At 35.6% G+C, this 27,506-nt stretch overlaps 1 protein-coding gene across 1 annotated transcript in view; it reads right to left on the bottom strand.

The window, feature by feature from the left end:
- Nucleotides 1–2,125: 2,125 nt before the first annotated feature.
- Nucleotides 2,126–27,506, bottom strand: part of LOC114244525 (glutamate receptor 1) — a 161,174-nt gene continuing 135,793 nt past the window's right edge. Inside the window, exons 5-18 of the mRNA XM_089728562.1 lie at nucleotides 15,120–15,373; nucleotides 14,507–14,638; nucleotides 13,753–13,953; nucleotides 12,417–12,524; nucleotides 12,095–12,326; nucleotides 11,698–11,792; nucleotides 9,135–9,299; nucleotides 8,499–8,633; nucleotides 8,044–8,132; nucleotides 7,280–7,430; nucleotides 7,014–7,204; nucleotides 6,766–6,865; nucleotides 6,405–6,686; nucleotides 2,126–5,616 (exon numbers count right to left, since the gene is read on the bottom strand). Coding sequence (XP_089584688.1) covers nucleotides 5,548–5,616; nucleotides 6,405–6,686; nucleotides 6,766–6,865; nucleotides 7,014–7,204; nucleotides 7,280–7,430; nucleotides 8,044–8,132; nucleotides 8,499–8,633; nucleotides 9,135–9,299; nucleotides 11,698–11,792; nucleotides 12,095–12,326; nucleotides 12,417–12,524; nucleotides 13,753–13,953; nucleotides 14,507–14,638; nucleotides 15,120–15,373 — 2,204 coding nt within the window. The 3' untranslated portion in view covers nucleotides 2,126–5,547. The remainder of the gene's footprint in view (nucleotides 5,617–6,404; nucleotides 6,687–6,765; nucleotides 6,866–7,013; nucleotides 7,205–7,279; nucleotides 7,431–8,043; nucleotides 8,133–8,498; nucleotides 8,634–9,134; nucleotides 9,300–11,697; nucleotides 11,793–12,094; nucleotides 12,327–12,416; nucleotides 12,525–13,752; nucleotides 13,954–14,506; nucleotides 14,639–15,119; nucleotides 15,374–27,506) is intronic.

Here is a 27,506-nt window from a genome sequence, read left to right as displayed (position 1 = left end):
TATACACTTGAAGTACGAGTGACGTATTTCATCGAATGGACGCGAGAGAATAATGTCATTGTGAAAACAAAAACCGTGATCCTGTTATAGCAATTTTGTACATACATACAATAAAACAGATTTTAGGAAAACAAACGTTGTCTGTCTTTTTGTGAATGCTAATTTTCAGAATGCTGAAATCGGTTTTAGATTGGTATTGGGTGATGCATTGCGATTAGATGTGGTGAAATTACAATATATGATTAATTTAAATCGCTCAGAGTTGTTGTATATTGGTACTATGGCCATCGGTATGCAGTAATTAGAATATATACATCACATTTCATCGACATTTCAATTGCATAGTGTAACGGCTATTTTGTACTTTTAAAATCGGAATGCATGACGATTTCGGGACAGAAAGAGCTAAGACGATGGACGATCCGAACGGAATCACAATACGCAAAGTACCTTTTTGTAGTACCATATAATCGTACGTGAACGATACCAGAGGCTGCCGCTGCAGCAGACTCTCCTGAAGCCTTGTCTGAAGAAGGACATATAGCGCTCGGTAGAATCATGAAATGGGGTTTCATTTTCTAAGCGTACGTGTTATGATCTACGTGCTTTAGATAGCATAGATGAGCTGTGATCTGACGCCGTCAATATGATGGTAAAAAGGGAACGAAGGGAATATCTCGATCAACAACTTTTTAGGGTGATCACCATGTAATACACGGTACCAAAGACAGAAAGAGCCCAAGTTTCTCAGTAGATCAAGATGTCGCAAACGATCCGTGTCAACACGCTCACTATTGTTCGATAAAGTAAAATACGATTTTCGAGTCCAAAAAAAAAAAATCCATCTAGAACAGTTATTAACAGTTATCTTCATCTAGAACAGTTATTAACAGTTATCTTCATCTATAACAGTTATTAACAGTTATGCGTGAAGATCTTTGCGCTAATCCTTTTAATTGGTTCACAGAATTTTCAGTTTCGAATTTTTCACGCTCGCTTCACATAATTTATAATTTTGATTTGAAGACGTTAATGTTGTGAAGTAAGTATTTGATTTTGAACAGCTATTTACAGTTAAGCATGAAGATCTTTGTGCTATTCCTTTTAATTGGTTCACAGAGTTTTCAATTTCGATTTTTCGCATCGGACGCTTTCACATAATTCATAATTTTGATTTGGAGACGTTAATGTTGTGAAGTAAGTATTTGGCTTTGAACAGCTATATTTACAGTCAAGCATGAAGATCTTTGTGCTATCCCTTTTAATTGGTTTACAAAATTTTCATTTTTTTAATTCTCGCATCGAACGCTTTCACATAATTCATAATTTTGATTTGAAGATGTTAATATTGTGAAGTAACTTTTTGGTTTTCTTAAAATCAGTTCTTTCCAGTTTCACTAGAACAAGTGGGCAAGCAAAAGCTCGGCCGCCAAGAGGGTGACGTAACCTCTAGTCACAATAATAATATCGTACATTAGTGAATGTTGAATTAATAACTTCAGTTGTAACGTAATTTTATTCAGGCTCAAAACGCTTGTCAATTATTTTGATTATCGTTACTGTTTTTGCTGGTGGTAGGACCTCTTGTGAGTTCGCACGGGTAGGTACCATCACCCCGCCTATTTCTGTCGTAAAGCAGTAATGCGTTTCGGTTTGAAGACGTTGTAATTAGCTATACTGAGACCTTAGAACTTATATTTCAAGCTGGGTGGCGCATTTACGTTGTCTATGGGCTCCAGTTACCACTTGTTGGGCTGTGAGCTCGTCCACACAACTAAGCAATAAAAAAAATACGTTCATAGCTTTCAATTTAAACATAATTTTGGTGATTGCGTATTCACAATCAACAAAAACAAAATAGTCGGAGATGAATGCGAGTAGCGTAGCTCATGCAAATGTTTCTAATTCAATTTATCGTCTTAGTTAAGGGACTTTTATAATCCAGCGGGACGTACGCTTCTATATTACCAAGTTGAAAGTAACGCTTAAGATACTTGAATCGTAATAGCTGAATAATAATAAAAGTAGTTACATCATTTTTATTTGGAAGAGATGTGAGAGATCTGAATGAGAGATACATTTAGTTTATAACAGAGATTAGAGGGGCAGTGTAATAAAAAGGCCATTTTGCATTTTATCTCTTTATTACGATTTATTATAACAAACATTTAAGTAGACAGTTTCATATATGAATAAGTTACATTTATGCTAAGTAAACAGGTATGCAGTAAACACATTCTCATAACGTCGGTGACGTTCGTACAAATGTTTGAATAAGTTAGATTACTCAGACATTTCACAAATAAGACGATCGATTATAATAACGGTAACATTAAAATATATCTTAACTCTAAACACTAACAATGAAACGATTATGTAAATCAGTCGTTTGAAGGATAACTTCTAAACATTGTTTAACGTAAATGTGTTCATTTTTATTATCATGGCAATAACAGAAATTTATTTAAAACGACTACGGATTGATTGGTGATTTAAAATAATGTCATTAAATACGATGTAAATGTTTATCAACAATAAGGAATTCAGGCAAGATAACTAGAAAGAAAAATGCGAAATTATTTATTACAGCGAATTAAATTCATTTTTATTATTAAAATTTTGAAATGTCACATCGTCTGTAACCGACCGCAATTAGCTGAAAACGCGTGTTTTCTCAGTTTATGTTTAAAATAAAGTATTTTACACCGATCCGGTAACAGAATTCAGCCTTTCGCAGAGGGACGGATGTGGCCACGCATTCCATTAAAACTCGCTTCATAATTAACAGCGCCGATAACTTCGTTTACTTTGAAATCGCTTCCATTAAAGATGATTTTCAAACAATTACGGATCATTTTTACCCACATGCGTTCGAAAGAAAAAGCATGTAAACAAAATTTATCATATTAAATATTTACCTGAGCTAATCACAAGCTCTTTGTGTTCAAACAGCTGATCAAGTGACGTGAGGCGGTCTGAGGTTATTATATAAATTCGGCATTAATTATGACGTCACGTCATGTTGACGGTAATTAATTATTGTGGATCGAGAGCAGATATTAAGATATATCTGACATGTGGTCGTTGGAGGTGTTTGACGTGTATCGGTAATGATTACAATTGAAAAGATAATTGAGTAGTTGTTCTGAAGAGTTTAAATCAAGACCGTTTCAATCTGAAAGTTCCGAGGATCGTTTTCTTTATATTTTGGTATTAATCTCTGGTAGCGTACCTCTAGTAGTTTGTTTAAAAAAACGATGCATCATTTAACTGTCTCAATAAATAAAGGAATTCATATTGGCAGGCGATTGTTGTACGTTTCCGTCTATATTAAAATTCCTTTTTTCTTATCGAAATCCCAACAATGTCTTCTTTTAAATTAAATTAAGTTTCAGCAAGCAAGCAAGCAATATGGAAAATAACTGATTTATCCGTAGCTTATTTACGGACCGTGCTTAAAAATAAAAAATTAAACTGTAGGACGGAAGCTTAAAGTAATTTAAAGTATTCCTTTAAAACAATAAGGCTTATGACATATTAACTTAAATTACGAGCGATAGGTGATATTAAAGATTTTTCCCGGAAATTTGATATGATTCAATTTTTGCCTTTGGCATCTCTAACCTAGGGTTCATGATGTCATCAATAGCATTTCACAAAAGAAAACGTGTGTACGAATTCCAAGGAAACGGAATCTACTTCAAAGTTACAGATTATTAATTTACTTAGTGTGCATACATCAATAGAGTGCTGTATATGTGTGTATGTATTACATATATCGTAAAGTCACAGTAGCATTCTCGTAGCAAGACTACAATGCAGGGTTACCTCTATAGAGTAAATTAGGTCTACCATTATCACACAGCGACTTATTCTACGCTTATGAATATACTTAGAATGTTTTGTAATAAGATATTCAAGTTAGAAATTTAAGTTTTAACTACGAAATTTGATATTAGTAGTAAGTTCGCTGGTAGAAATGGAAAAAATGGGCATTTCCGTACCGACACGAGGGTGTGTTCCATTTGATATAATTTCGTACGAAAATAAGAATATTGGTGACAAATTATAAATACAGTAGTATTTGAATAAATAATACTACTTATAAAAAAAAAATTAACAGCAGAATTAAGAAATATTGAAAAGCTGGAGTATTTGTTTGTAATTTGGCACAGAAGAATCAGACGAATATTTATAGACACAAAAACACCAGACTAACATTAAAATACAATTACATCAGAATTAATCTAAGACGATCACTTAGCGAGTCTCAAAGTTCCATTCAAACGTTAATTCTAAAATCATCTTAGGCGCAAAAAACTTTGAATTTCTCACAACATTAAACTATGCGATCTAGATATTTCGATAAATATTACAGACATCGTGGATTCTCGGTTTAATGAAGCATAAATACAGAAAAAACTGAACACATACTCGATATTACGAATATAATAATTAAGATCTGCAAGCGGGTCGTTAATTATGACAGGAGGGCAGCCTCGTGCCCGTCCACGGGAACTCGGCCATAATTAACATTTATCTTTACTTAACTACCAGGTGTAGATAACTAAAGAATTTTATAATTACATCATCTAATTGAAAAGTTTAAATCTAAACACGTAATAAATATAAGACCCTGATATTCAACTACTTTTAAATACGACAGGTTTTACTAAGTTTTCAGCACGTGTATAAGGAAGAAGATGCATGTTTCTGTGTATTAGTTCCTAATAAGTTATACACCTTTATTTTATACGTATTATAAATCAAAGGTTTTGATATAATTTATGAAAGTTCCACTTTTTCTGAAGGGCACCACGCATCATTCGATAACATAAATTATTTTAAAATGCGACTAGATCTATGTTTAGAGCCAATAAATTATCTCCTAAATTGTAAAATGTATATTTAGTTTATTATAAATATAACATTATTAAAGAATTAAAATAAATCATTTTGAAAAAAAAAAGTGATGTTGATTCATTAATTAGCCGAACATGAAAATTAATCTAGAAAAAATAATCCGAAATTCTAATTATCTGCATTAAAATAATATCCCACGGCAACTGAGCTTTTCTTACCATACAGCAATAAGAAATTTATACGATAACAAAAATACAAAACGTGCTGAGCCGCTTTATTCACATCGGTCGTTTGTACTTGATAGAGGTCGACCAAAATGGATATTAGGTCATTCCCAAACAAGTTTCGAATTGAAACGCGAAACAAATACACAAATCTAACCGATCTACACATCTTTACCATGTAACTCGCTCGCATAATACACAAACGTACATACGATGAACTGTGCACTAAATTAGTTCGAAAAAGTACATTCTAATTCACTATAGGTACAGACGCTCATTGCGTATACGTTAATTAATTAAGATATTCAGGGTCTTGTAATGGGTCGAGTAATTATTAGAGGAAATTTAGTTAAATACCGTGGTATTATTTGATCGTTTACAATTGATAGAGATCAACTGAAGTGGATTGTCGCCTGGGTTGGGATAGCCGGCGGCAGACGCTGGCCTCCCGAGCCGAGGATCAGACTTGCGTGAAGCTAGCGTGCAGGGAAGTCTCCTCCTGGCCGATCTGGGTGGCCGGGCTGTAGTACTGGGCGAAGATTTTTATTTATTTATTTACATTTTATACATTTTCAAATGATTTTTGATGAGAGAAGGTCATTAGGTAACCAGAACATAGCTGTATTGCACCAGCATCCTTGAACTACCAATGCTTCGAACATAATAATTGAACGCCCTGCCTATTTCCGCCGTGAGGCAGTAATGCGTTTCGGTTTGAAGGGTAGGGCAGGCGTTGTAACTATACTGAGACCTTAGAACTTATATCTCAAGGTGAGAGGCGCATTTAGGTTGTAGATATCTATGGGCTCCAGTAACCATTTAACACCAGGTGGGCTGTGAGCTCGTCCACCCATCTAAGCAATAAAAATTGTCTGTTTTATCAATGCCATTGATACTTCAATATAACGTCGTAAAATAAATAAGATTTAATGTACACGGATTTCATGATGATTTTATAGCAATTCTCAAAAGGGAACCCACGAAATTGAATGTTTTTTTTTGTTGAAAGGAAAATTTTCTTACATATTTATTCTTTCATAACACCGTGTAAGGAAATGAGGTAGCGTTGAAATATGTAAAAGCGCGCATCTAAATGTTATAAAAAGGCCGTAACTTAGGAATCATGAAACTATCATAAAACTCATGCTGTGCCCGATGTTAGAAAACATACGCAGAATTGAGTTATGACATAAAGAAATGGAAATGTTAACTTTCTATCGTGTGTAAATAATTGTGGATATAAAACTCAATTCCTCATATGCCTTCACGATTATTTTCAATGGAATGCGGTAACGGGATGTGTTCATTTCTACTTACGCTCACTCCAGTGAAGGCTCCGCCATTCCATCCGAGTCGGTCGCTATCACGTTGTGGGGTTCGCTGAGAATTGTTCTTCCTGTCACGATTGGTTCCAGACGAAGCAAGTTGAGCGCGGGCGCGTAACGCTGCTCCTAGTGGGACATTGGCGCGGGCTGCTTCAGCACGACCATGCTGACAAAATTCCAATAATGCCACGCCTAAAGCAAGACCCAGTCCACCCAGCAAGACGTAGAACAGTCCCGCCACTTGACCTAAAGTCAGTTCCGAGCCTTGAACGTCCTGAAAAATAATTTTCATGTTAGCGCTGTTTGTCTCGACAGCTATCAAAATAATACTTAATTTAGGGGGCCAAGCTTACCTGGTTAGCTTCACATTCTGCTTTAGTAAACCATTTGCGGATGAGTTTTTGCAACTCGCCGTCATTTTTAAGTGATTGGAGGGCAAGGTTGATTCCGTCCCTAAAAACACTTCTCGTTGTAAAATCTACGCACTACGTTAAAGCTTAACGTTATTTTCGCAAGCTTTCGCATTGCAATTCTGTTTTGGTAAGTAGCTAAGCTATTTCGCTAGAGCTTAAATAGTTATTTGTATAAAAAGGATGCCCACCGCAATTTGGATCCCTTCGGCATTGCGACTGCAAAATCCTGCACCCCAGTGCTGGCAACGGTGACTAACATTTCACAGGGCTTTTTATCATTTTCGCTATTAGAACCAGCAGGATCGAAGATAAAATTAAGCCAGCCATTCCCTTCACCTCCTTCTTGGAACATTGAATTTCCTAGATTGCCAGCTGTATCCTGTCAAATTAACGATAGTAATGTACATGTATCTAGAAAGTGTAACATAATAAATAAATTATTTGTATTACCCACCTCAGGGCATGTCGCTAATTTGTTGTATGATTGACTCGGTTCCGATATACGTGTCAGGGTGAGGTAAGACGCCAAATTGGCAGTGTACGACGAGATAACGATCAATGCGAAAAACCACCAAACCGATCCTACAATTCTTCCGGAAATCGATCTGAGGAAATTAAATTTATGTATGTTTCTTTCGTCAAAACGCACTAATAAACAAAAAAACAAAAAAAAAAAAAATATATATATATATATAGGTATATTTTTTATTGCCCTTCTAGGCAGACGAGCATACGGCCCACTTGATGGTGAGTGGTCACCATCGCCCATGGTACGTGGCAAAAAAGATCTCTGGAAACGCACTGTGGATGAACGCAGTGGCTCCAGGTTATATGGGTGATTTCTACTCCAGCGGCGGGCGGTGCGATAGTAAAAAAGAGATGATGGAATCATCTCAAACAATTCTTCAGGGCACTCCCCATGGAACATACGGAACAAAAGACAGAGAGAAGCGAGATCCCTCCGCAGACCCAGAGATCCCAAACGATCCGTTTGGAACCAAACTATTTGATTTTACGTTAAATATACATAACCTGAAATCATTTTATGGACAAAGCACTAGACGTTTAATACGATTTACTTTAGGATGTAGTTGTAGAGTGACTCAGATTTTCCGCTTCACTAAAATATTTGTTTGGCGTGTCTACTTATTAATGTTCTGCTCTTCGGTGTGAGAATTTTACTACTTTAGACAATCAAATATTAAAATATACACTGACCTCGGCGTAATGTCGCTGCCCTGCTGCATAAAAGAGCCCAGCGAAAACCACATAGAATTCCAGAAGGTGAATTCGTTGACCGCGGTCGTCTGAAACGTTGCGAACGATTTTAATTAAGTTAATTTAAGCGCCGAAACATTCTTGAGGAGGGTTCGTTTTGTCTAGCTTCAAGAATTACCATTACTGGTGGTAGGACCTCTTGTGAGTCCACGCGGGTGGGTACCACCACCCTGCCTATTTCTGCCGTGAAGCAGTAATGCGTTTTGGTTTGAAGGGTGGGGCAGCCGTTGTAACTATACGTGAGACCTTAGAACTTATATCTCAAGGTGGTTGGCGCATTTACGTTGTGGATGTCTATGGGCTTCAGTAACCACTTAACACCAGGTGGGCTGTGAGCTCGTCCACCCATCAAAGCAATAACAAAAAGAAGAATATTTTGATGTTTGAAAATTTACCTTTGTCGTTGCCACTTCCGAGTGATCCGAAGTTTGAGAGTCGGTGAATGAAATCAAACGCCATTCGTGCGGGGAAAATCTCGATACCAGAAATAGTACAACACTAACGGCGAACAAGCTGAATATAATGCAGAGCTGTGAAGATTTAATACAATCATAGGTTTCATGTAAATTTATTATTGAACTAGCGGCCCTCTCCGGCTCCGCTCGAGTCTTTAACAAAAATTTCAACGATATTTGACGTTGTTTTTTTATTTTTTAAATAAAGGAACACTTATTGCGGCATAACTACAAAGTTAGACATATGCTGTCGCGACACTTTTTATAATTAATAATGTGTTCTACAAAGTCGTAGTACATTATTTTATTCTATCATCAATAGTTTCCGCAGGGCATGCAATGTAAAGAATATTTTAGGTAATTTTTCTACTCCTTGGGCTACATTATTGGAGATTTGGTAAAGATCCCTATTTTTTTTAAACTATGTCACTCGGGAATAGTGTAGCTTCCAAACAGTGAAAGATTTTTTCAAATCGGTTCAGTAGTTTCGGAGCCTATTCAATACAAACAAACAAACAAATATTTCCTCTTTATAATATTAGTATAGATAAAACTTTAATTAAGATTATTTCATACCCATATTTCCTTGGAAAGTGGATGAAGGAAACTGAATATCGTAGTGGGGTCCTTGAATGAATTTTTTTTCGTTTTGACATCGAACGACAAAAATGGTTTGCTAAAGTCAATAACAGTTTCTCTTTCTAGTGTGATCGTGAGTGGAGCTATAGCCATATCTACTTCCTGAAAATAACAAGTAAAATCACATATTTAAAATATTTTTGGATGAAACTTTGCGCTGTTGTTAAAATGGTCTACGTAATTTTAAGATAGTAAATGAATATACATTTTTATTAATTGAAAGCACCAGACAGGATTACGTCGTCATTTAAGAGGAAAAAATCCGTTTTTGTATTTATAAAAAAATCCAGTTCACGAGGTGTTGTTTAAAATTGATATTTTGTGTTAAAATTAATTCACGCGAGAAAAAGCTGCACTTTACTTAAAAAAATTCCAAATTCGATCTCTACAATACGTTACAACGTTTGAAAGAGTTTGTACAGTCTCCTCTGGCATACAATAGGTGGTTTCCAATAGCTATTTGCTTGAAAAGGTTTCTAGGAATTTCACAAATATGCTTTTGACGTCGTCCAAGTGAGTGTTTGCTATTGGAAAATCTTGCATTCATATTCGAATAGGTTGGATTTGGAATGGACATTGGAAATATACTTTTTATTTTATCGTATAGAGCTCGCTTGAAGACTGAACACCTGGTAATGTTTACAAATGTAACAAAACTATAATTTGTAATGTTAAACAAAAATATTAGCGAAAAAAGCAATTTCAATAAGTCGTTTTGAACTATGTATGTATGTTTGAAAATTGAGATGAATATTTTATTTAAATTATAAAAAAATACTCATAAAATAATAAATAATAGGAGACATTTTACTTTTCCATAATTAAAAAACGAAGTGTTTGATCATCCGTTTGATGTTGTCCTTAAAATATTAATAATGTACATTAGGTAGGTAGGTTAGGTATAAGTAGAAATAGTAATTAGTCGTAACGAAAGTCATTATTGATAGTTTTTTTTTTTATTGCTAGGATGGATGGACGAGCTCACATCCCACCTGGTGTTAAGTAGTTACTGGAGCCCATAGACACCTACAACGTAAATGCGCCACCCACCTCGAGATATAAGTTCTAAGGTCTCAGTATAGTTACAACGGCTACCCCACCTTTCGAACCGAAACGCATTACTGCTTCACGGCGGAAATAGGCCGGGTGGTGGTACCTACCCGTGCGGACTCCCAAGAGGTCCTACCACCAGTGAAAATTGTAATTAATCTAAGAGTTAAGATAGCCAATGGTCATGATCCAGTTGTGGTTGTGCAAGGTCACGATTGTTTATGCATCGGATGTGAAACTACTCACAGAAAAGTAGCTTAACTTTCGAAAAACGAATTTTATCTTATTTTGATTTTTGTGACGTTCACATGTAAGGTCGGATGATAGCTTTAATATTGAAATGTCGACCTTATGAATGGATTATTGCGGATGGGGACAAGGAGCGTGGGGCGTCCTCCAACCAAGTGGACTGACGACTTAGTGCGCACGGCGGGAAGTCGTTGGATGCGGAAGGCGGAGGACCGCATTATGTGGAAGGCATTGGGGAAGGCCTATGTCCAGCAGTGGGCAGATAAAGGCTGATGATGATGATGATGTATCAGTTTTCTTCGAAATCTGGTAGTTTATGAACTGGTCATTACAGAGGGTTAATAAATAAATAAAAAATTATAACTTTTTTCTTTAGCATTAAAATTTCGTGCTTATTTTTTCTGTTTATAATGCGATTTTCGAAATTTCGAACATAGTTCGTGATGTCAAAAACTTATATTAAAAGCATACAATAATTTAGAGAACGGAGTACGGTTCTGATCTGCTAAAAAAAAAGAGGAAATTATAAGAAAAATTAAAACACTTGATCTTCTTAAATACAAAAACTTTTATCATAAAACAGTATTGGTCTTGCCCAAAAATCGTTCGAAGCAAACTGACCTAATTAGAAAGTTTATCGCATGACCCGTCCCTTAATAAACTAATACAACCAAATGCAAATTCAATTAGCACATTTAAATCATCCTTAATAATTCGATCACTAAAAAATATATCCCTAGCAAGGAAAAGGGTTTTTAATTATTTTTGAGTGAAGAGTATTATTACGTCGGCAAACGGATAACTGAACTGATTTCAACTCCTTAATTTCGACTCCCAAGAGGACTGGCCGTGATAATGCTTTTACCACTGTCTATAGAGAAATGTCGCAAGATTTAATTTACTTTATTATGTACTTAGAACTCGTCTTTAACTGTATTAAAACGTAGCTCCCTATCGAATTTCCGTATTAGAAAGATTAAATTTGTATTTGAATGTATGTCGTCGTTTGAAAATTCTAGGCTGTTTAGCTGGGTAAGCTATTGCGAATTAAAAAAAAAACAATGGCCATTGTTAGTTGTTTGTTGCGTCATTACATTAAGGAAAATATCGTAGACTGTGATCGTGTGGTTTCTAAAAACTTTTGCACGACCCCTATGATCGAGTGACCCATTTTTAAGAAAACTATTGTAATTTGTATTACCTTTCTGACGAGTTCGCCAACCATCCCGTCCCAACCGCCAACTATTTTCGGATTGTCGTTTCCGTACTTTCCGTCTTTCACCAGCCGTAAGTCATCTAACAAACGAAAGAATCTTTTAGGACACATAACTATACTTAATTGAAAAATGAGTTTTCATAGAGCATTTATTGTTATTAATGTTTCCGTTCAAATTTATATTAGGTCAAATGTATTATTCCTGTCTTGATAGACAGCAAAGTATCCATACCTAAGTTTATGAAACTATCACATTAATATAGTTAGACAGTGTCGTGAGAGTTAGATTACAACTTGTAGGTATTATCTGATTGGACATTGAATACGGAATAGGTCTCACTTCGAAATTCGATTTTCACATAACACGAGCCGGGAGACTTACATTTGATTTCCAACTTATCCGATAACATTTTGGCGAGGTCTACACAGAAGCCTCTGTATGGGTCGTTAGGCGTGGATTCCGGCCCGCCTGCTTTATGCCGCATAACGTATGGGGGCTCTTCTATGGTGGACACTATGTATGTTTTGTTTCGATCGTATGTTCCGGGGGGAGACAACGGTGACAGTTTGGGCACCACCGGCACTAGTCCGCGGTTGTCATACCACGTCGCAATCTGTATTGAGCATGATTGAACATTTTTAGTTTTTTGTATCATTCATATGAGTATTCAGCGTCGGATAGCTTACGATTTTAGTTTACTTACTTTGACCATTTCTCCATCAACAGTGAGCTCCATGATTTGCAAGGTAAAGTTGCGACGGTGGCCCTCTTCGTTGAACCGAAGGCTTCCGGTCAGCCCATCTAACTCCGTCTGAAGCAAAACATATTACTTTCAATTCTACAATGCTTTTTGTACTTTGTGGACAGTGTAATTCGCGTTGCTCAATACTTACGTACTCCAATATTTTTCCGATATCTTGGACGAAGAACCTCTAATCGTGCAACGAAAAATCCATTTGCCCTGGTCTTTTTTTTTTTAATTTTAAATGGAATTTTTATATTTTTCAACGGTGAATCCGAGCAGTTAGCAAGTGCGAGGGTTAATTACACGTCACCCGACGAAACCTAATTAATCGTCGGGACCTCGGAACCGTCCTCATCGCGCCCGATAAAAGACGGACCCGTATTCAGCACCTGTGTTCTTGTAATATCGCTCAATTTAAATTTCGCACGACATTATTACGGACCTGATGCACCAAATAACTCGTATTCAGAACAGATAGACGGTAAAAGTTTTTGGGCTACTAATAGCGTAGGGATTCGAAAGAGACTAAGCACGAAGCAAACAGAGAGCTTGACTTTTTGACTTAGATAAATAAAAAATCTATACGTCTTGAAGGATTGGAACTTGAACAAACACATTAGTAACGTTCTTGGTTAATAAAGTTGGTCCGTTTTCCTTGGTCCGATAATAATAATTAAAAAAAAACATTTTTCACATCTCCCGATATCATTGGAAGTTTTAATCGATTCCCAATTTTCTCGAGTACATCTCTAAACCTGATCTCCATAAAGTAGGTAATAACAAAAAAAACTATGTTCACGTTAATTAATATAGGATAACCTACCCGTCAACGGAGTATTTAGTTCTACGCACTTAATTAGGAGGCCGTATTTGATAATAAGCGAATGCCGTAAACGTGAATGAGTAGTGTTGTTCAACTACATAACTGTTTATATCAGCGCGACGTTTCATGTTGCCAAAGACGTCATCCACTCTTCATTACAAGCCTGTGTGAATAACGAAGCATTCGCTAGCAGTCGTAATTGAATGTCTGAACCGATTAATCATTCGCATTGGCAATAGTGTATACAAAACGTCCGTAGAGAATAGGTAACGCTTGATGGAGCTACAACCGTTACTTTCAGAACGAAGCCGAATGTAGGTGACGATACAATGAACTCGAGACCAGAGACCGAGCTAGCGTATAATTATGATATGAGCGTGGGTTGCTAGACAAAAGTTATGGCTGAGTTACATAATAACGTGCTAGTGGGTCTCGGCTGGGGTCATTAAGGCGGTCTCTAGTTTTAAGTACCTTTTTAATCATCCGTGATATCTTGTCGCCGTGTTCGTAAGGTGTAATTTTGCCTTTAGGGTTGCAGTCGATGATGCGGCTTGTGTTCACGTTGGCATTCCGTCTTATCGTTCCCCTCAGTATATCTGGCTTCTTACGGAGTAGCCGCACTATGGCGTCCACCAACACCTGGACCGCATCGTACATGAGGGCAGCTTGGGCCTAAACACAGTGGAATTATTAAAAATACACTTTTAAATATACATATATAACTCTATATATTAATTATTTAAAATGTATGAGTATTTTAAGAAAGTATTTATAGTTTTTATAACATAATTAATTATAGAGTTCTTTTCTATATGGAATGAAAAGAAAAAATTTAAACTTTTTGTTTGATTTCTATTTTGCTATCCAAATTTCGTTTGGTGGCACTTTCTTGGGGGATTTGATCACTTTCCATGTACATGAAATGGTCATATACCATATTAAATGTATAATACATACGTAATACGTATTTTGTAATTTTGATCTTCAATTATCGTCGTATCCTCTTGTACGTGTGAATTTATCTAAAAATAACCTTTAATAATTCATTACTTTTGTGTGGGCGAAACACCCCTTAAAGTCGCTCCCCAAGATTCTCATTTCAACGTTAATACCTGAGTTGTCCCCCAAGATTGACGACCAAAACAAAGAGACAGATTTGGACGTTGTCGAGAAAATCTTCGATAAAAAGTTCCGCATAAAATCCTTAGAATTGTAAAGTACTCACCGAAATAGAATCCTTCTTCCAAACATCGATAAAATCTCTTACGACTTTTCTCGAAAAATCCAGTACTCTAAACCCAGTTATGTTAATAGCTCCGAATTCTGTGACCTCCCTTTCCCAGCGATCGTCCATCACCTGGATAAACAAATACATTGTCGACGTCTAGACACAACTTAAATATTGTGGCAGCAAATTACGTTTTCAAATTTGTATTTTTTTCCATATCACGGTTCACGAGTTCATAGTTTAATACTCGTAGTTCCTTTTAGATTTCTAACATTAATATAGAGCTCGATTTTATTTGCTAATCTTGTTTTCATTCAATTCAAATAAAAGTATGTACATTTAATTCATATTTTATCTTCTTCTCTTTCTTATTTAACTTAAATTCTCAGTTGAGGAATATAATGTGCGGTAATAAATTAGTTCTTGATTAATGTTAGAAATTTCGTCTTCACATATTTAAGTTACAGTATTAATTAGGAGCAGGAATTATTAATTTCAAAATGTCTCGTCAAATCCTGAATACGACCGCTAGAACGCAAATAGCGGTGACCTCTTCAGCCTCCTCAGAATTCCGACAATTAGGCTTTGACTTGACTCGGGGATTACTTACCAGACCGCTTAGAAAATAATGGTAGTTCCGGCGCCCGAGCCTTACGTCGCGCACGTGCAAAATTAGAGCTTCTTTAGCGAGTTGTGTTGTTGAGTCGAGTACAACGTATTTATTGCTCCAGCGATCCAGACGCTCGATCGAGCCGAGAAATGCGATCACGTCAGTTGCGTTGGAGACGCGTTTCACATTAGAAATTCGAAAAGTAGCGTTGCCCGGTTGCAGACTTTGGTACAGTTGCTGGAGGCGAAGCAGACCTATAAGAGAAACACATTTGAGCGTTCGCGTTCGATTCAGCTATAATAGCTATAATAATGTCACTTAAAATATATTAAAATAAAATGGAATGATCTTTTTGGAACGAAGTTCCTTATGGGACGATGCGGAGGGTACCCTAACCGGGAAAAAACGTCCGTAACGTAAGATTTTTATTAGTAATGCACACAGTGTACGACTTAACTTTGTAATAACGTACAAAAAATAACATATTTTTTATCATTCATTGACAACGATCTCAGAGTGTTCGTTTGCGCAATACACCAACTAGTAATTCTTATGCAAACAACCGTGAATGAAGTGTACCAGAATAAGTTCGCATGTTACCGAAAGACCGTGGGTTGTTGCGAAACCTCCAGTTTTATTTTCTTTATACCTCGAATAGAACTTAAAATTAATATTTTTATAATAAGGAACTTCGTTTCTATCCGATGTCCCAGGACACCACACATCTTTTTTATTATAAACTTTGATTTCTATTTTTATGAAACGCATTCTTCGAATATGAACCCGCACGGATGGGTAACATCATCCTATCTATTTCTGAGGCGAAGCAGTCGTGCGTTCCAGTTTGAGGGATGCGACAGTCGTTTTAACTTATAATTTAGACTCGAGCCTGATATTTTACGGACAGCCCCAGTAACTCTTAGGGTGTCGTGAGTTCTAATCATCTAGCAAAATAAAAAGAGATATTTAACGTAACACTTTTTGATACTAGACCTCACTCATGACTCTTGGCTTCGCGAAATTTGTAATTCAGTAGGCATTAAACAAGTTGCGTTTTCCCACGATAAAGAGATTTAAGTTATATCACATTTATAAAATTAGTATGGATTAATGTTATAGAAAAATCAGAAAGATCACAGACTAGTCTTAAGTTTGTAGTCTTTAATTAAAAGTAGAAGAAGCCTTAATCAAAGGCCGAAATTGCTTGGTAATTCAATCTTTTTTTTTAGTCAAACCTAAGATTGCTTCATTCAACTGGTTCAATAAATATGTAGTAAGTTGAAATTAATGTAAAAGCCCTTTGAGCAAGAGAAAACTCTAAAGTGAATATCTCAAAGGATACCATTTTTATAAAACTAATTAACTGTATTAGTATCCACAAAGTATTTTGCTGCTTGAAATTTCATTTAGTGTTTTCCGAAACCTGTTTGAAATTTATATTTTTTCAAATTTCTTTCGGTGGAACCACAGTTTCCTGGTGGCTAAACGGGAATTTATTAATGAGTCTTTTATCTAATAACAGATTTTAATTATGACAAAACTTTTTTCTGTGGTCATAAAAACCGAAAAACTTTTTGCTGGAGCTCCAAGCCGAAATTGTCATAATTCAGTCCATCAGCACAGATTAAATAAAGTCCGATGCTCGATTGTTAGTTTTTATTTTGTGCAATATCATTAGGTGGATTACCTAAAGTGTATTTTCGTCTTACATACCTATGTATTATGGAAGCGGCTTCTGAAAATGTTTTTATCAAAAATAAGATCCTGCGATACGTGGATTGCTTAACTAGTCGGATGTATATTTACTTTACACTAAATTTTAAATCTTCATTCGAGTATGTGTATATATAGGGTGTGAAAAGCAGGGTGGAGCAAACTCTTCAACTATTGTAAATATTTTAAACTAGCGACCCGCCCTCGCTTCGCTTCGGAAACATTAAAACACACATGAAACGAAAAAAAAAAAATAAAAAAAAATTTAAAAAAAGTAGCCTATGTTCATCAGGGACAATGTCGGCTTCTAATGGAAAAATAATTTTTCAAATCGGTCCAGTAGTTTCGGAGCCTATTCGAAACAAACAAACAAACAAATCTTTCCTCTTTATAATATTAGTATAGATGAGCTCGGTGCTCTGTATCTGTCTGTTTAGGAACTTTAGGACATCCTGCAAAATATTTATAAATTTTGTACATACAGAAGACACAAAGAACATAATTAAAAAAAATGCGTGTTTTGTCGATAAATAAGTGCTTTCCATAATGGCCAACACCTGAACTTTAAGTAAATATGTATCCGATTATTCGATCTCTAGTACTCGTAATAAGGCACACAAGGAAAGAAAAACTTAAATTTTTAAATGTCATACTAGGTCTGAACAAAATTGTTGTATGTATAAACTAGTAGTATGCTAAAGTCGTTCTCCACTGCAAAACTATCGTTGGTTTAAAACGTCACTTAAAAATCAAACTTTGAAAAGTAGTTCAATCGGCCTATCGATTTATCTTTTCTATTTATTTGTGTACTCTGTGCCATGAGCAAGTATCAAACCCAAACACAAAAGGCATGTGCCCCAGTTCATAAACAGTTTTGAGCAGCCGCATCGCAGACATGCTACGACAAACCTTTTCCACATGTCATAGTCAAAGAGATATGTCATTAATCATCGAAAAGATTCATTATGCAGCTCCCGATGTGGCACTTATATCATAATTTAAGTGTAATATCCGCGAAAAGATTGAGGTGGTGACGAAGACGCGCCGAGAAGAGGGTTGACATGCGGGTAATGAAGGCGTTATCGTAGGATTTGTCGCGACCATGTCCCGGTTGGCCCACGCCCTACGTCCTCTCGTTGCAATTTCATATCGTGTCATAGTCGTTGCCCTTTTTCTATTTTTTAACACCTTCACGTACATAATTCTTGATGATTTTCTAGTATAATGAAGAAGAGACTTTTTTAGTCATTCTATTCCATATTTAGGTGATATTCATTTAAATTTTAAGTTTCAGAAAGAAACAAAAAAAAGTGAGACAAGATTCCATTTCACGTGAGCCTTAACTTCGAACATGCTTACGTCTCATTCATGTTACATAAAGTCACTCGGATATTTAGAGTTTAACTGGACTCAGGACGTTCGCATTCATAGTAAACTGGAACTAACTTTCCGAGCGTCTTTTTGCAACATCTGCCGAATTCGAATCTAAAAGTTTTTCTTTATCTTGAGAAGTCCAGCTCGGTAACGACTACAGCTTATCTGCTTTACGGAATCGAGTTTAAGCTTGAGTATTTATATCGACATATATATAGCTGAGAAGAAATACCCCGGAATTTTATTTGTGAAATCGCAAAGACTTACATACTTGAAAGATGGTGTTTAAAAAAACTAATTATGTGGTGTCGTGGGACATCAGGTAGGAACGAAGTTCCTTCGGCTAATGTAGAATCGACACAATTTGCAAAAAAAAATCGTGCTCAATTTTATGTTGGTTTTCTTGATTTTTCTCTTATATTTTGCTGATTAGTTTTTATTTAAGTACAGGAAAGTATTTAGGAAATTCAGTGTTTTAGGAAATAATAAATTACGTAAAATAAAAATAAAATCGTAATTCAAATTATCAATTAAAATAACAAAATATGTCTCTTTATTTTTGTTTGACAACATAAAATTACATAGAAATAGAAATAATTACAAAATAGAGAGAGAAGGGATGAGAGAACGAAAAGAAAGAGGGAGAAAGAGAAAGGTATTATACACTACCCGCTTGTGTATACGAATGTCGCGCCTGCGCACGTATCATTTAACGATTTTATTACGCACTTTTTTCCACGGATTTTTTCTTACGGTTTTACTATCACATTTTTTTCAGTTCGGTCGCGCAGCAAAATCCCTATCCCCTCCAAGCCTAAGGAACTTCGTAAGGAACTTCGTTCCAAAAATATGAGATAGTTTATGGAAGCAACGCTTAAATTTCGAAATGATGATTAACAAAACAATTGTAAGATATTGTTGTTGTTAGTTGTAGAATAATAATAATTAGAGTACATACCTCAATGATGTTTGAGTACCGAGTGGTAGGTAGCATTTATTTATCAGAAATAATATTTGGTATCATTAACCAGAACGTGACGATTGGTTTGCAAGAACATACTGAATGGAATCACACATAGACTGTCGAGTAAACTAGCATAATAATATATGGAAATAATTCTATTGACATGTTTTGAATGCCTTCGTAATCATTGACCGATTGATGCGGATTTTTAACATTCTGTGAACATTTGAACTCGATAAATGGGACAGCGATTAACTTAGCGATTAACTTCTTCTTGATTATAGTTCTTATCTTAAAGATGAATGTTTCATGAATACAAATGAATGATTTGAATTTTTTTTATTAATTACAGCAATGGTATTTTTGATTTGGAAAAAAAAAACAATTTTCCCGTCTTCGACTTTACGGCCAGCTCAGAACTTTCAAATACTTTACAGTTTTAATGGTGAAATTTCTTTTGACTACATTTTAAATTAAATTTTCCTATTCTTATTTTTTTTATTTGCCATATATGTATATGAATAATCTAACACGGGTTCAAAAAGTTAAATGAAAATACGTTTTTACACTGTTAACGAATTAAAAATGTCACAACTCTCTTATAACGAAGTGATCTCACAAAATATAATCGTATACGATATTCAATTATCGCCTCCACGATTTCGACAAACTCTTCGTGGGAACTCTGTCTTATCGAAAAATAAATTGTTTTTTTGGTTTCTCTTCGATAAATTGTTCCGCAATAGCAAATAGTGGAAGGGGGCTAAAGCGACAAATTGTTTCGGGTTGTTACCCTTATTTTAGTGAAAAAAAAAATACTTGGAAAGAAAACCAGTTCTTTTTTCCCGGAGAAAATTATCTACAGGCACAGACTGGTCGGGAGGTCGGGACTAGACGGAATTCCGGCGTTGTCGCTCGTTGGACGTGATTCCTCTCTTGAAATGATTACGTCTTTTCTTATTGTGAGAAATGAACGGAACTTCTGACAGTGACCAAGAAGTGAATTGCTCGGTGTTCGTGACCGAGGGGGTAACATTTTTGATCTAGTCGCGTTCTTAAGCGTATTTTGTGTAAGGGAACACGATTCAGTACAACGAAGTAAAATACTTCGGATTGCTATTATTTTTATCCAAATAAATATTACTTTGACTACTACAGAATTCTCCCGTCTCAAATAATCAACTTGCGGTTCTATATGAGCAGTCGGATCACTCTTTAATAAAAACTCGTCATATGTACACATTTTAATTTTAATAGACATCTGTTTCTATTTTTTGTCTTTTTGGGGTCTTGTACTCTTTACATATTAACTAAATTTTACTCGATTTTCAATATTCAATTGAAATATTCAATGTTTGTACACACGGTTGTACATATTATTATAATAAACGCAAACATGGTCGTACAAATATGGGGTATATACGCTCGAATTTGCTTTTATTAGCATCTACCAGTGTGCCTGTTTGATGGCCTTAACTATATATGGTGCGCCATTCTGGGGCCAATCTCTGACCGTGAGAGTGCCGAAGCTGCTGTAGCAGCTAAAATGACCGCACCGGCCAAATGGGTTTGTTCATAAGTGCAGCACCGGCACTTATGGACAAAGCCATTTGAGGTTATCATAATGTCTCTTTTGTGGTGTCATCCGTATTGGCGTTTACTCCGCAATCCTGAAGGTATCCTGATGTCCTGGAGACGGAGGTGATCGCTGCTGATTACTAGAAAAAGCCACCTTCGTGGCTTGGGAGTAATGCTTGGCCGTCCTAGTATTATCTAAGCGTAGAAGATCCAAAGGAGTTGGGAGTATGGTCCCGGCGGCTTTCTTATTCTATGGTCAGTACCGTAACCTGTTGAGGTCATTCGCCCGGTTCTCAATCAGAGCTGAGCTGGAGGCAGAGTGCTATCACTGTATGGAAACCTTTTGCGAGTGGACCACCTTGCAGAAGTAGGTGTATAGGTGCTCACCTATACACCTTCTTCTGCTCTTCTCTCTTAGCACTAACTCGTCGCAGTCAAGCTGGAGGAGTCTGACCCGAAACCTGAACTCTATACAGTTTTGTTGTAGTAAAACATACAATTATGGTGCTCGACTAGTGTTCACAGAGTGTAGTTTTTATACCTTTAGAAATAAATAGTCATCGTGGAACAAGACCGAATTTCACTAGTCACTAATATTTACCACCTGCTTCACGCAGACTGCTACCTTACACGTCCAAGTAAATTAAGAAAGTTTCCTAAACGAGTCACTATACATTGTTTACAAAATAAGTTGAAAATTTGCAATAACAAAATTCAAAATGTCTCTATATTTTATTGATTAAATAGAACTAGACAATGACCAAGCTTTGCTCGTTTTTTTTTTTTTTATAACGCCATCTTGTTGTTTCTTTAAAGCGATCAGTTGCCCTCGATTAAGAAAAATAGTATTATTATTAGCCAATAGATGTCCGGAAGAGTTGATTATTGAAAAGACGAAAAAAACAACATTTTCTGAAAATAAATCGCAACTAGATCTATCGCCCTCGAAATCCCCTATATACTAAATTTTATGAAAATCGTTGGAGCCGTTTCCGAGATTCAGATTATATATATGTCGTGGATAACGACTTTTAGTTGTCGTGGATAACGACTTTTAGTAATATTAAGACGGTGGTTTTATTATTTTAAATGATGAAATGTTGTTTTGATAAATATCACAAAATGAAGGGTAGACTCCGTACCGCCCAGTACAAAATGGCGGTACGTGGACAGAGTCGTGGCATTCCGTGTCAGACAGTCATTCCGTCCGTCTCAGTCAGTCAGTCAGTCGGTCTGTCGGTATGTGCAACGAAACTGTCGGTTTATCCTGTCATTGTGAAAGTTGTGTGTGTTGAGTTTCAATAATTATTATTCAAAAGGTTTTATTGACTTTTTATAAACTGAGTTCAACCAAATACGAGTGATGACGGAACCTACCGCTCAGCCATCCCTGACGTGTGCCAACATATATATATATATACAAGAATTGGTCGTTTAAAGGTATAAGATTGCAATTTATATTTTTACCGTTGATGGTATCTATCGATCGATTGGGTGGTTTAAAGCTATTGCTTACTTTAATAAATTTGAAGCGTCAACTGCACGTTAGATCTACATGTGCTATCCGCAAAATGCTTCCACGACGAAGGAATAACTTTTACGTTATAAGCGAAACACGCAGTAAATTTGCGTTATTTATTTATGCTAGAATGTACTATGAGCATGCAGAGCGCGTTTGCAATATCCTACTAATATAAATGCTGCAAAGCTATTTCTGTTTGAAGTACGGGAATAGTCACGTTTCTATATAGTGGCGGCGTTTACGTATTCATCCTTATTAGCTCCGGTAATCTCTTGACATCAACCGGGCTTGGCCTGTAATGGTACGTATGGTAATAAAAACCGGGCTACTTACGTCCAAAAAAACCCGAAAGCTGCCCAAATCGTCAAAAATGTAAGTCAACTACTACCACTATTTGAATAGGACTATTTTGCCTATCACTACACAGTATAAAACAAAGTCGTCTTTTCTGTCCCTATATCTGTCTGTCCCTATGTATACTGAAATCTTTAAAACTACGCAACTAAAATTTTGATGCGGTTTTTTTAATAGATAGAGTGATTGAAGAGGAAGGTATGTATAATAACATAATAACATCCATTAAATAGTGGAGAAATAAATAATAAATTACAGTTTCCGCAGCGAAGCGAGGGCGGGTCGCTAGTTTATTATAAGTTAAAATTTTTATGCACTCACTACGTAATAATAGAAAATATACATTTATCAATTTCACGTAATTCACCGAACATGGAAAAGTCTATTTGAGAAAATGTAATCTAATATTGCAGGGACTGAGGTTATTTTTATTTTATTAGTATAACATAATAATGTTAAACCCTCCGGGTCTGTTCAACCTACGTTCAAATTTCGTACGAATAATTTTACTACTACCTACTTATTCTTTTGTAATTTATTCTATTTCGTTTATTTTACATTCATTCATGAATGCTTTTCAGCTGATTTCATTTCTAAGGATCGCGTAAAATTATTATAAGTGAACAGTAAACACAATTAACCTAGAATAACAAAAGTATATATTTTTTTTAATGTGTAGTAAAGTACAAACAAATTAATTCTCAAATTTAACCACTTCTTACTATGCGTTTTAGTTTTAGTACATTGTAATGTTGGATTCATGTTTTTTTTTTTTTGCGTTGATGAGTGGACGAGCTCACAGCCCACCTGATGTTAAGTGGTTACTGGAGCCCATAGACATCTACAACGTAAATGCGCCACCCACCTTGAGATATAAGTTCTAAGGTCTCAAGTATAGTTACAACGGCTGCCCCACCCTTCAAACCGAAACGCATTACTGCTTCACGGCAGAAATAGGCAGGGTGGTGGTACCTACCCGTGCGGACTCACAAGAGGTCCTACCACCAGATCCTACCATCATGTGCAATGCGATTCTAATAAATTATGTATTTGTGTATGTGTGCCAATCAATAAATTGCAGGTACATAAACGTATCAAAGTTGATATTGATTGAGTATGATCCCAACGTAGTATGTTGTTATTGGTGGCAGGATCCAAACTAAGTCCATACGTATATAATAACCGCGCTGAACAAACAGCACTATATAATTAAAATCAAACATGAACAGCAAACATTTTAACAAAATAGAAAATCAATTTCACCAAAACCAATTTTCCTTGTTGAGTTTTACAGTTGCAAATCGCCCTGTATTATTCGATGCCACTAAATACCGATTTGAATTGGTGTAAGGAGATGCATATGAATGTGATTCCAGCAATCATGGCCTTTCTGCTGTTTTTTTTTAATAGTCCCGTTGTATATCACCGAAGATTTTCATCAGGACATCACTAAATTTGAACAGGATCACTTCGACATAGTACGAAGCTTTTCGAACCATCGTATACAGCTTTTTTTGTACCTTTTATACTGAAAAATAATAAAATGAGAATATAATCGATGTAGTCAATTCAAATAGTCAATTAAATATGCATTATAACTCAGAAACGACTGCCTGCTCAGATCTTGATAAAATTGAAATGGGTCTACACGAGGAGCACTAACTTTGAATTTTAAAAAAAATCACAAAATGCCTTCAAATTGAGAACTACCTACTTTTTTGAAATCAGCTAGATTACTTATGCTAAAATCTAGAGACAGAAACAAGTAAAGAAGACCTTTGTAAAAGTAGATCTGACATATCTTATGTAAAAAATTAATCCCATCCTGCTGTTTATTTATTTATTTAGTTGCACCAACAAAGTGATCATTAAATAACATATCATCATAAAAACGTCATCTCAATTATAGGTGCAATCGACAATGCAATAGTTGACCAAATCTTGAAATTAGAAAAGTAAGATTAATTGAATGAAAATACAATGGATAATTTTAAGAAATATGAAATACAGAGTAATACCTTTTCACAATTAACAACAATTTTGATATGTACACTTATTAGAAAAATAATAATATTATAAAAATAATAATGTATAAAATACATAATATATATATTAAATACATATTATAAGTAAAATTAGATTACATTTAATTAATTAAGATTAGGCTATGTTCAGGTTACGTTATATTAGCGTTAGAGATGTTAAAATGGCGTCATAAAACACATCATTTAGTTTTTAAAAGACCAGGGTCGCTTCGTGCGTCTAAATACACAATTAATGAAATCTGTTGAAATATTTATCCGGTTGAATGTTCGGGTAAGAACTGACGGCTATCTGGAAAACGCCAATGAAATATTCATTAAAGTCAGAAAATAAATGGATATTCTGAATTTTCAAAATGAGACTGAATTATAAATGTGAACACATTAATTCCGGCGGCAATATGTGTCTTTTAATAAAAAAAATATTATTCTTACGTCAAATGTGTTACTTATTGGATTTAACTGAAAAGCGTTCTTCCAATAGATATGAGTGTAAAGGTTGCGAAAGGAGGCAAATTAAACATATGTACATATTTTATCTACGGTCGTGTTGAGAAGTCATCGTCATTTGAAGAGCTGGAGACTATAATACATTTGACGGTAACTTGGGACGTTAGCCAAAACACCGTTCAAACCGTACTCTTTCAAATAATCATATTTTTATCCAGACCATCTAGGAAGAAAATTAAAGCATAAGTTAAGATCCAGCTTGAATTGAATGAGACTTCCTGAAATTCAAACCCGAAACGTCTTTCGGTGTGCTGGCTAAAATCATTCTAATCTTAATATTGCACCAGCGATTTCTCTGAAGATCCAACCAACATGTCACTTGTTACTAAGATTTGATTTTAATTTTAAATTGCTTTTTTTGTTATATATGTTATATTAGTTTTAGCTTGCGATACAAACGAGAAAATACTTTGTAGGACACAGAGACAAAATGTAAAGTTAACCAATTTGAACGTTTTATATTTTCACATCATGCTTGTTCGATCCGAACCCAGCGCCCTCGTGGCAGCCTAGGGCTCCGGAAACCAGCACGAGGTGCCCGTCGAGCATGTGCCGCGATCCGTGGCGCCGTATGTACTATTTTAACAAAATATCATCTAATCACTCACCGGAACCGATGACCTCCTCGCCTCACGCCGTATCACATATGGAGAAGGGTTTAGGGCAGGAATGGATAAGGATTAGCGATATTGCAAATCGTTAGCGTAGACCGTCACATATACGGATACCGTCCCGTTCGAGAAGCAAGACAAAGTGACAGATGTCAAATCGCGAAGGCACCGTCAAATCGCGACCCGTGTTGCCGTGGTAAAAATTCAAGTACCCACGGATTGGTTTCGAACAATGCTTTTTTCGAAGATAAGAAACAGTAAATCTATTTTTATCTTTCAAATAAACATTAATTAGCCTCAACATGTCTGGTTTGTCACATAAACATGTACGACCGAATGCGAGCGATTCCCCCGATAGTGGCACTTAGAGATTATTTGCACTAATCCTTTAATCTTATAACGTAATGAATTCCCTTTTCGTCTGCAGGGGCGGCATTGTTTAGGGAACACATTAAAAATAATTTAATTACTTCGCTCCACAGTTAACGTATCCCTCATTGTCTCCCGCTCGGTAATGTCACTGAGAAATTGACGTTTTTAGGTGTGTTACTCTGTTTGTTTTGTTTAGGATAGATATTCATTGTAATGTAAGATTCTACACTGATCTTAATCTAAAAGAGTAGAAATTAATTTGTAACACTTTTTAAATAGCAGATGCTTGTTATGGGCAGTGTTCGATTTGAATATACTTTTTTTTTTTTTATCGGGTGGATGAGCTCTCAGGCCACCTGGTGTTAAGTAGTTACTGGAGCCCATAGACATCTACAATGTAAACGCGCCACCCACCTTGAGATATAAGCTCTAAGGTCTCAGTATAGTTACAACGGCTGCCCCAACCTTCAAACCGAAACGCATTACTGCTTCACGGCAGAAATAGGCAGGGTAGTGGTACCTACCCGTGCGGGCTCACAAGAGGTCCTGCCACCGGCCTTTTTTACCTTCCTACTTTTGACTACGTCCGAAAATTTATGAAAATGTGACTATGTTTTTACCTATTTTTGATTATATCCGAAAATTGTGTCTGTTAAATTATAATTTATATATTTAAGGTGCTTTAGATTCTCGAAGAAGAAAATCTTATAGAATCATTTTACTGTTCACCCGTCTGTTTATTTGTCTATCAGTTACTTAAGACAGTTTTTATGTGTAACGGTAAATTGTATCAAATTGAGTAAAAAGTACCTAATGTCAAGTAGGTACTCATAAAAATCTCAAACTTCTCAGCCAATTTAAACAAATAAAAAAAACCATATTCACTCTGAAAATCTCCAGTTGACTCATAATCTTTAAATTTGGCAGGACGAAAGGCAAAAGTAAAGAAACCTAGAGAATATGTAAGTTTTTTCGACCGAAATAATAAGTTTCTCCTTTAATCAAAACAGCTTACAGTAAGTAGCACTTGATAGATAGCATTATTATTTTTTTAATCACGCTATCATTGTAGTTTAATAAAAATGAATTTCTAAGTAATTGAACCTTAGCCTGGAGCTTTTGACGCATTTTTTAGACGCCAGTTTTAGACGCATTTATTTATCTGTTTTATAAGCTCAAGAAATGCGATTCTTTCCGAATAGGATCGACTTGAATCATAGCTATTATCGTTTTTTCTTTCAACGTAACAAACACACAAAGATCGGTCCACACCGATCATGTTCACATAGAAACAAAATCTATATTTGTTTTATATTATTTATTAAAATTTTAGGTTGTGTAGCTATT

This window comes from Bombyx mandarina, chromosome 01 (genome assembly GCF_030267445.1).
Source record: "Bombyx mandarina strain Sakado chromosome 01, ASM3026744v2".
Lineage (NCBI taxonomy): Eukaryota > Metazoa > Arthropoda > Insecta > Lepidoptera > Bombycidae > Bombyx > Bombyx mandarina.
The sequence above is the reverse complement of the archived record's forward strand: the minus strand, read 5'-3'. Positions and strand labels throughout refer to the sequence as shown.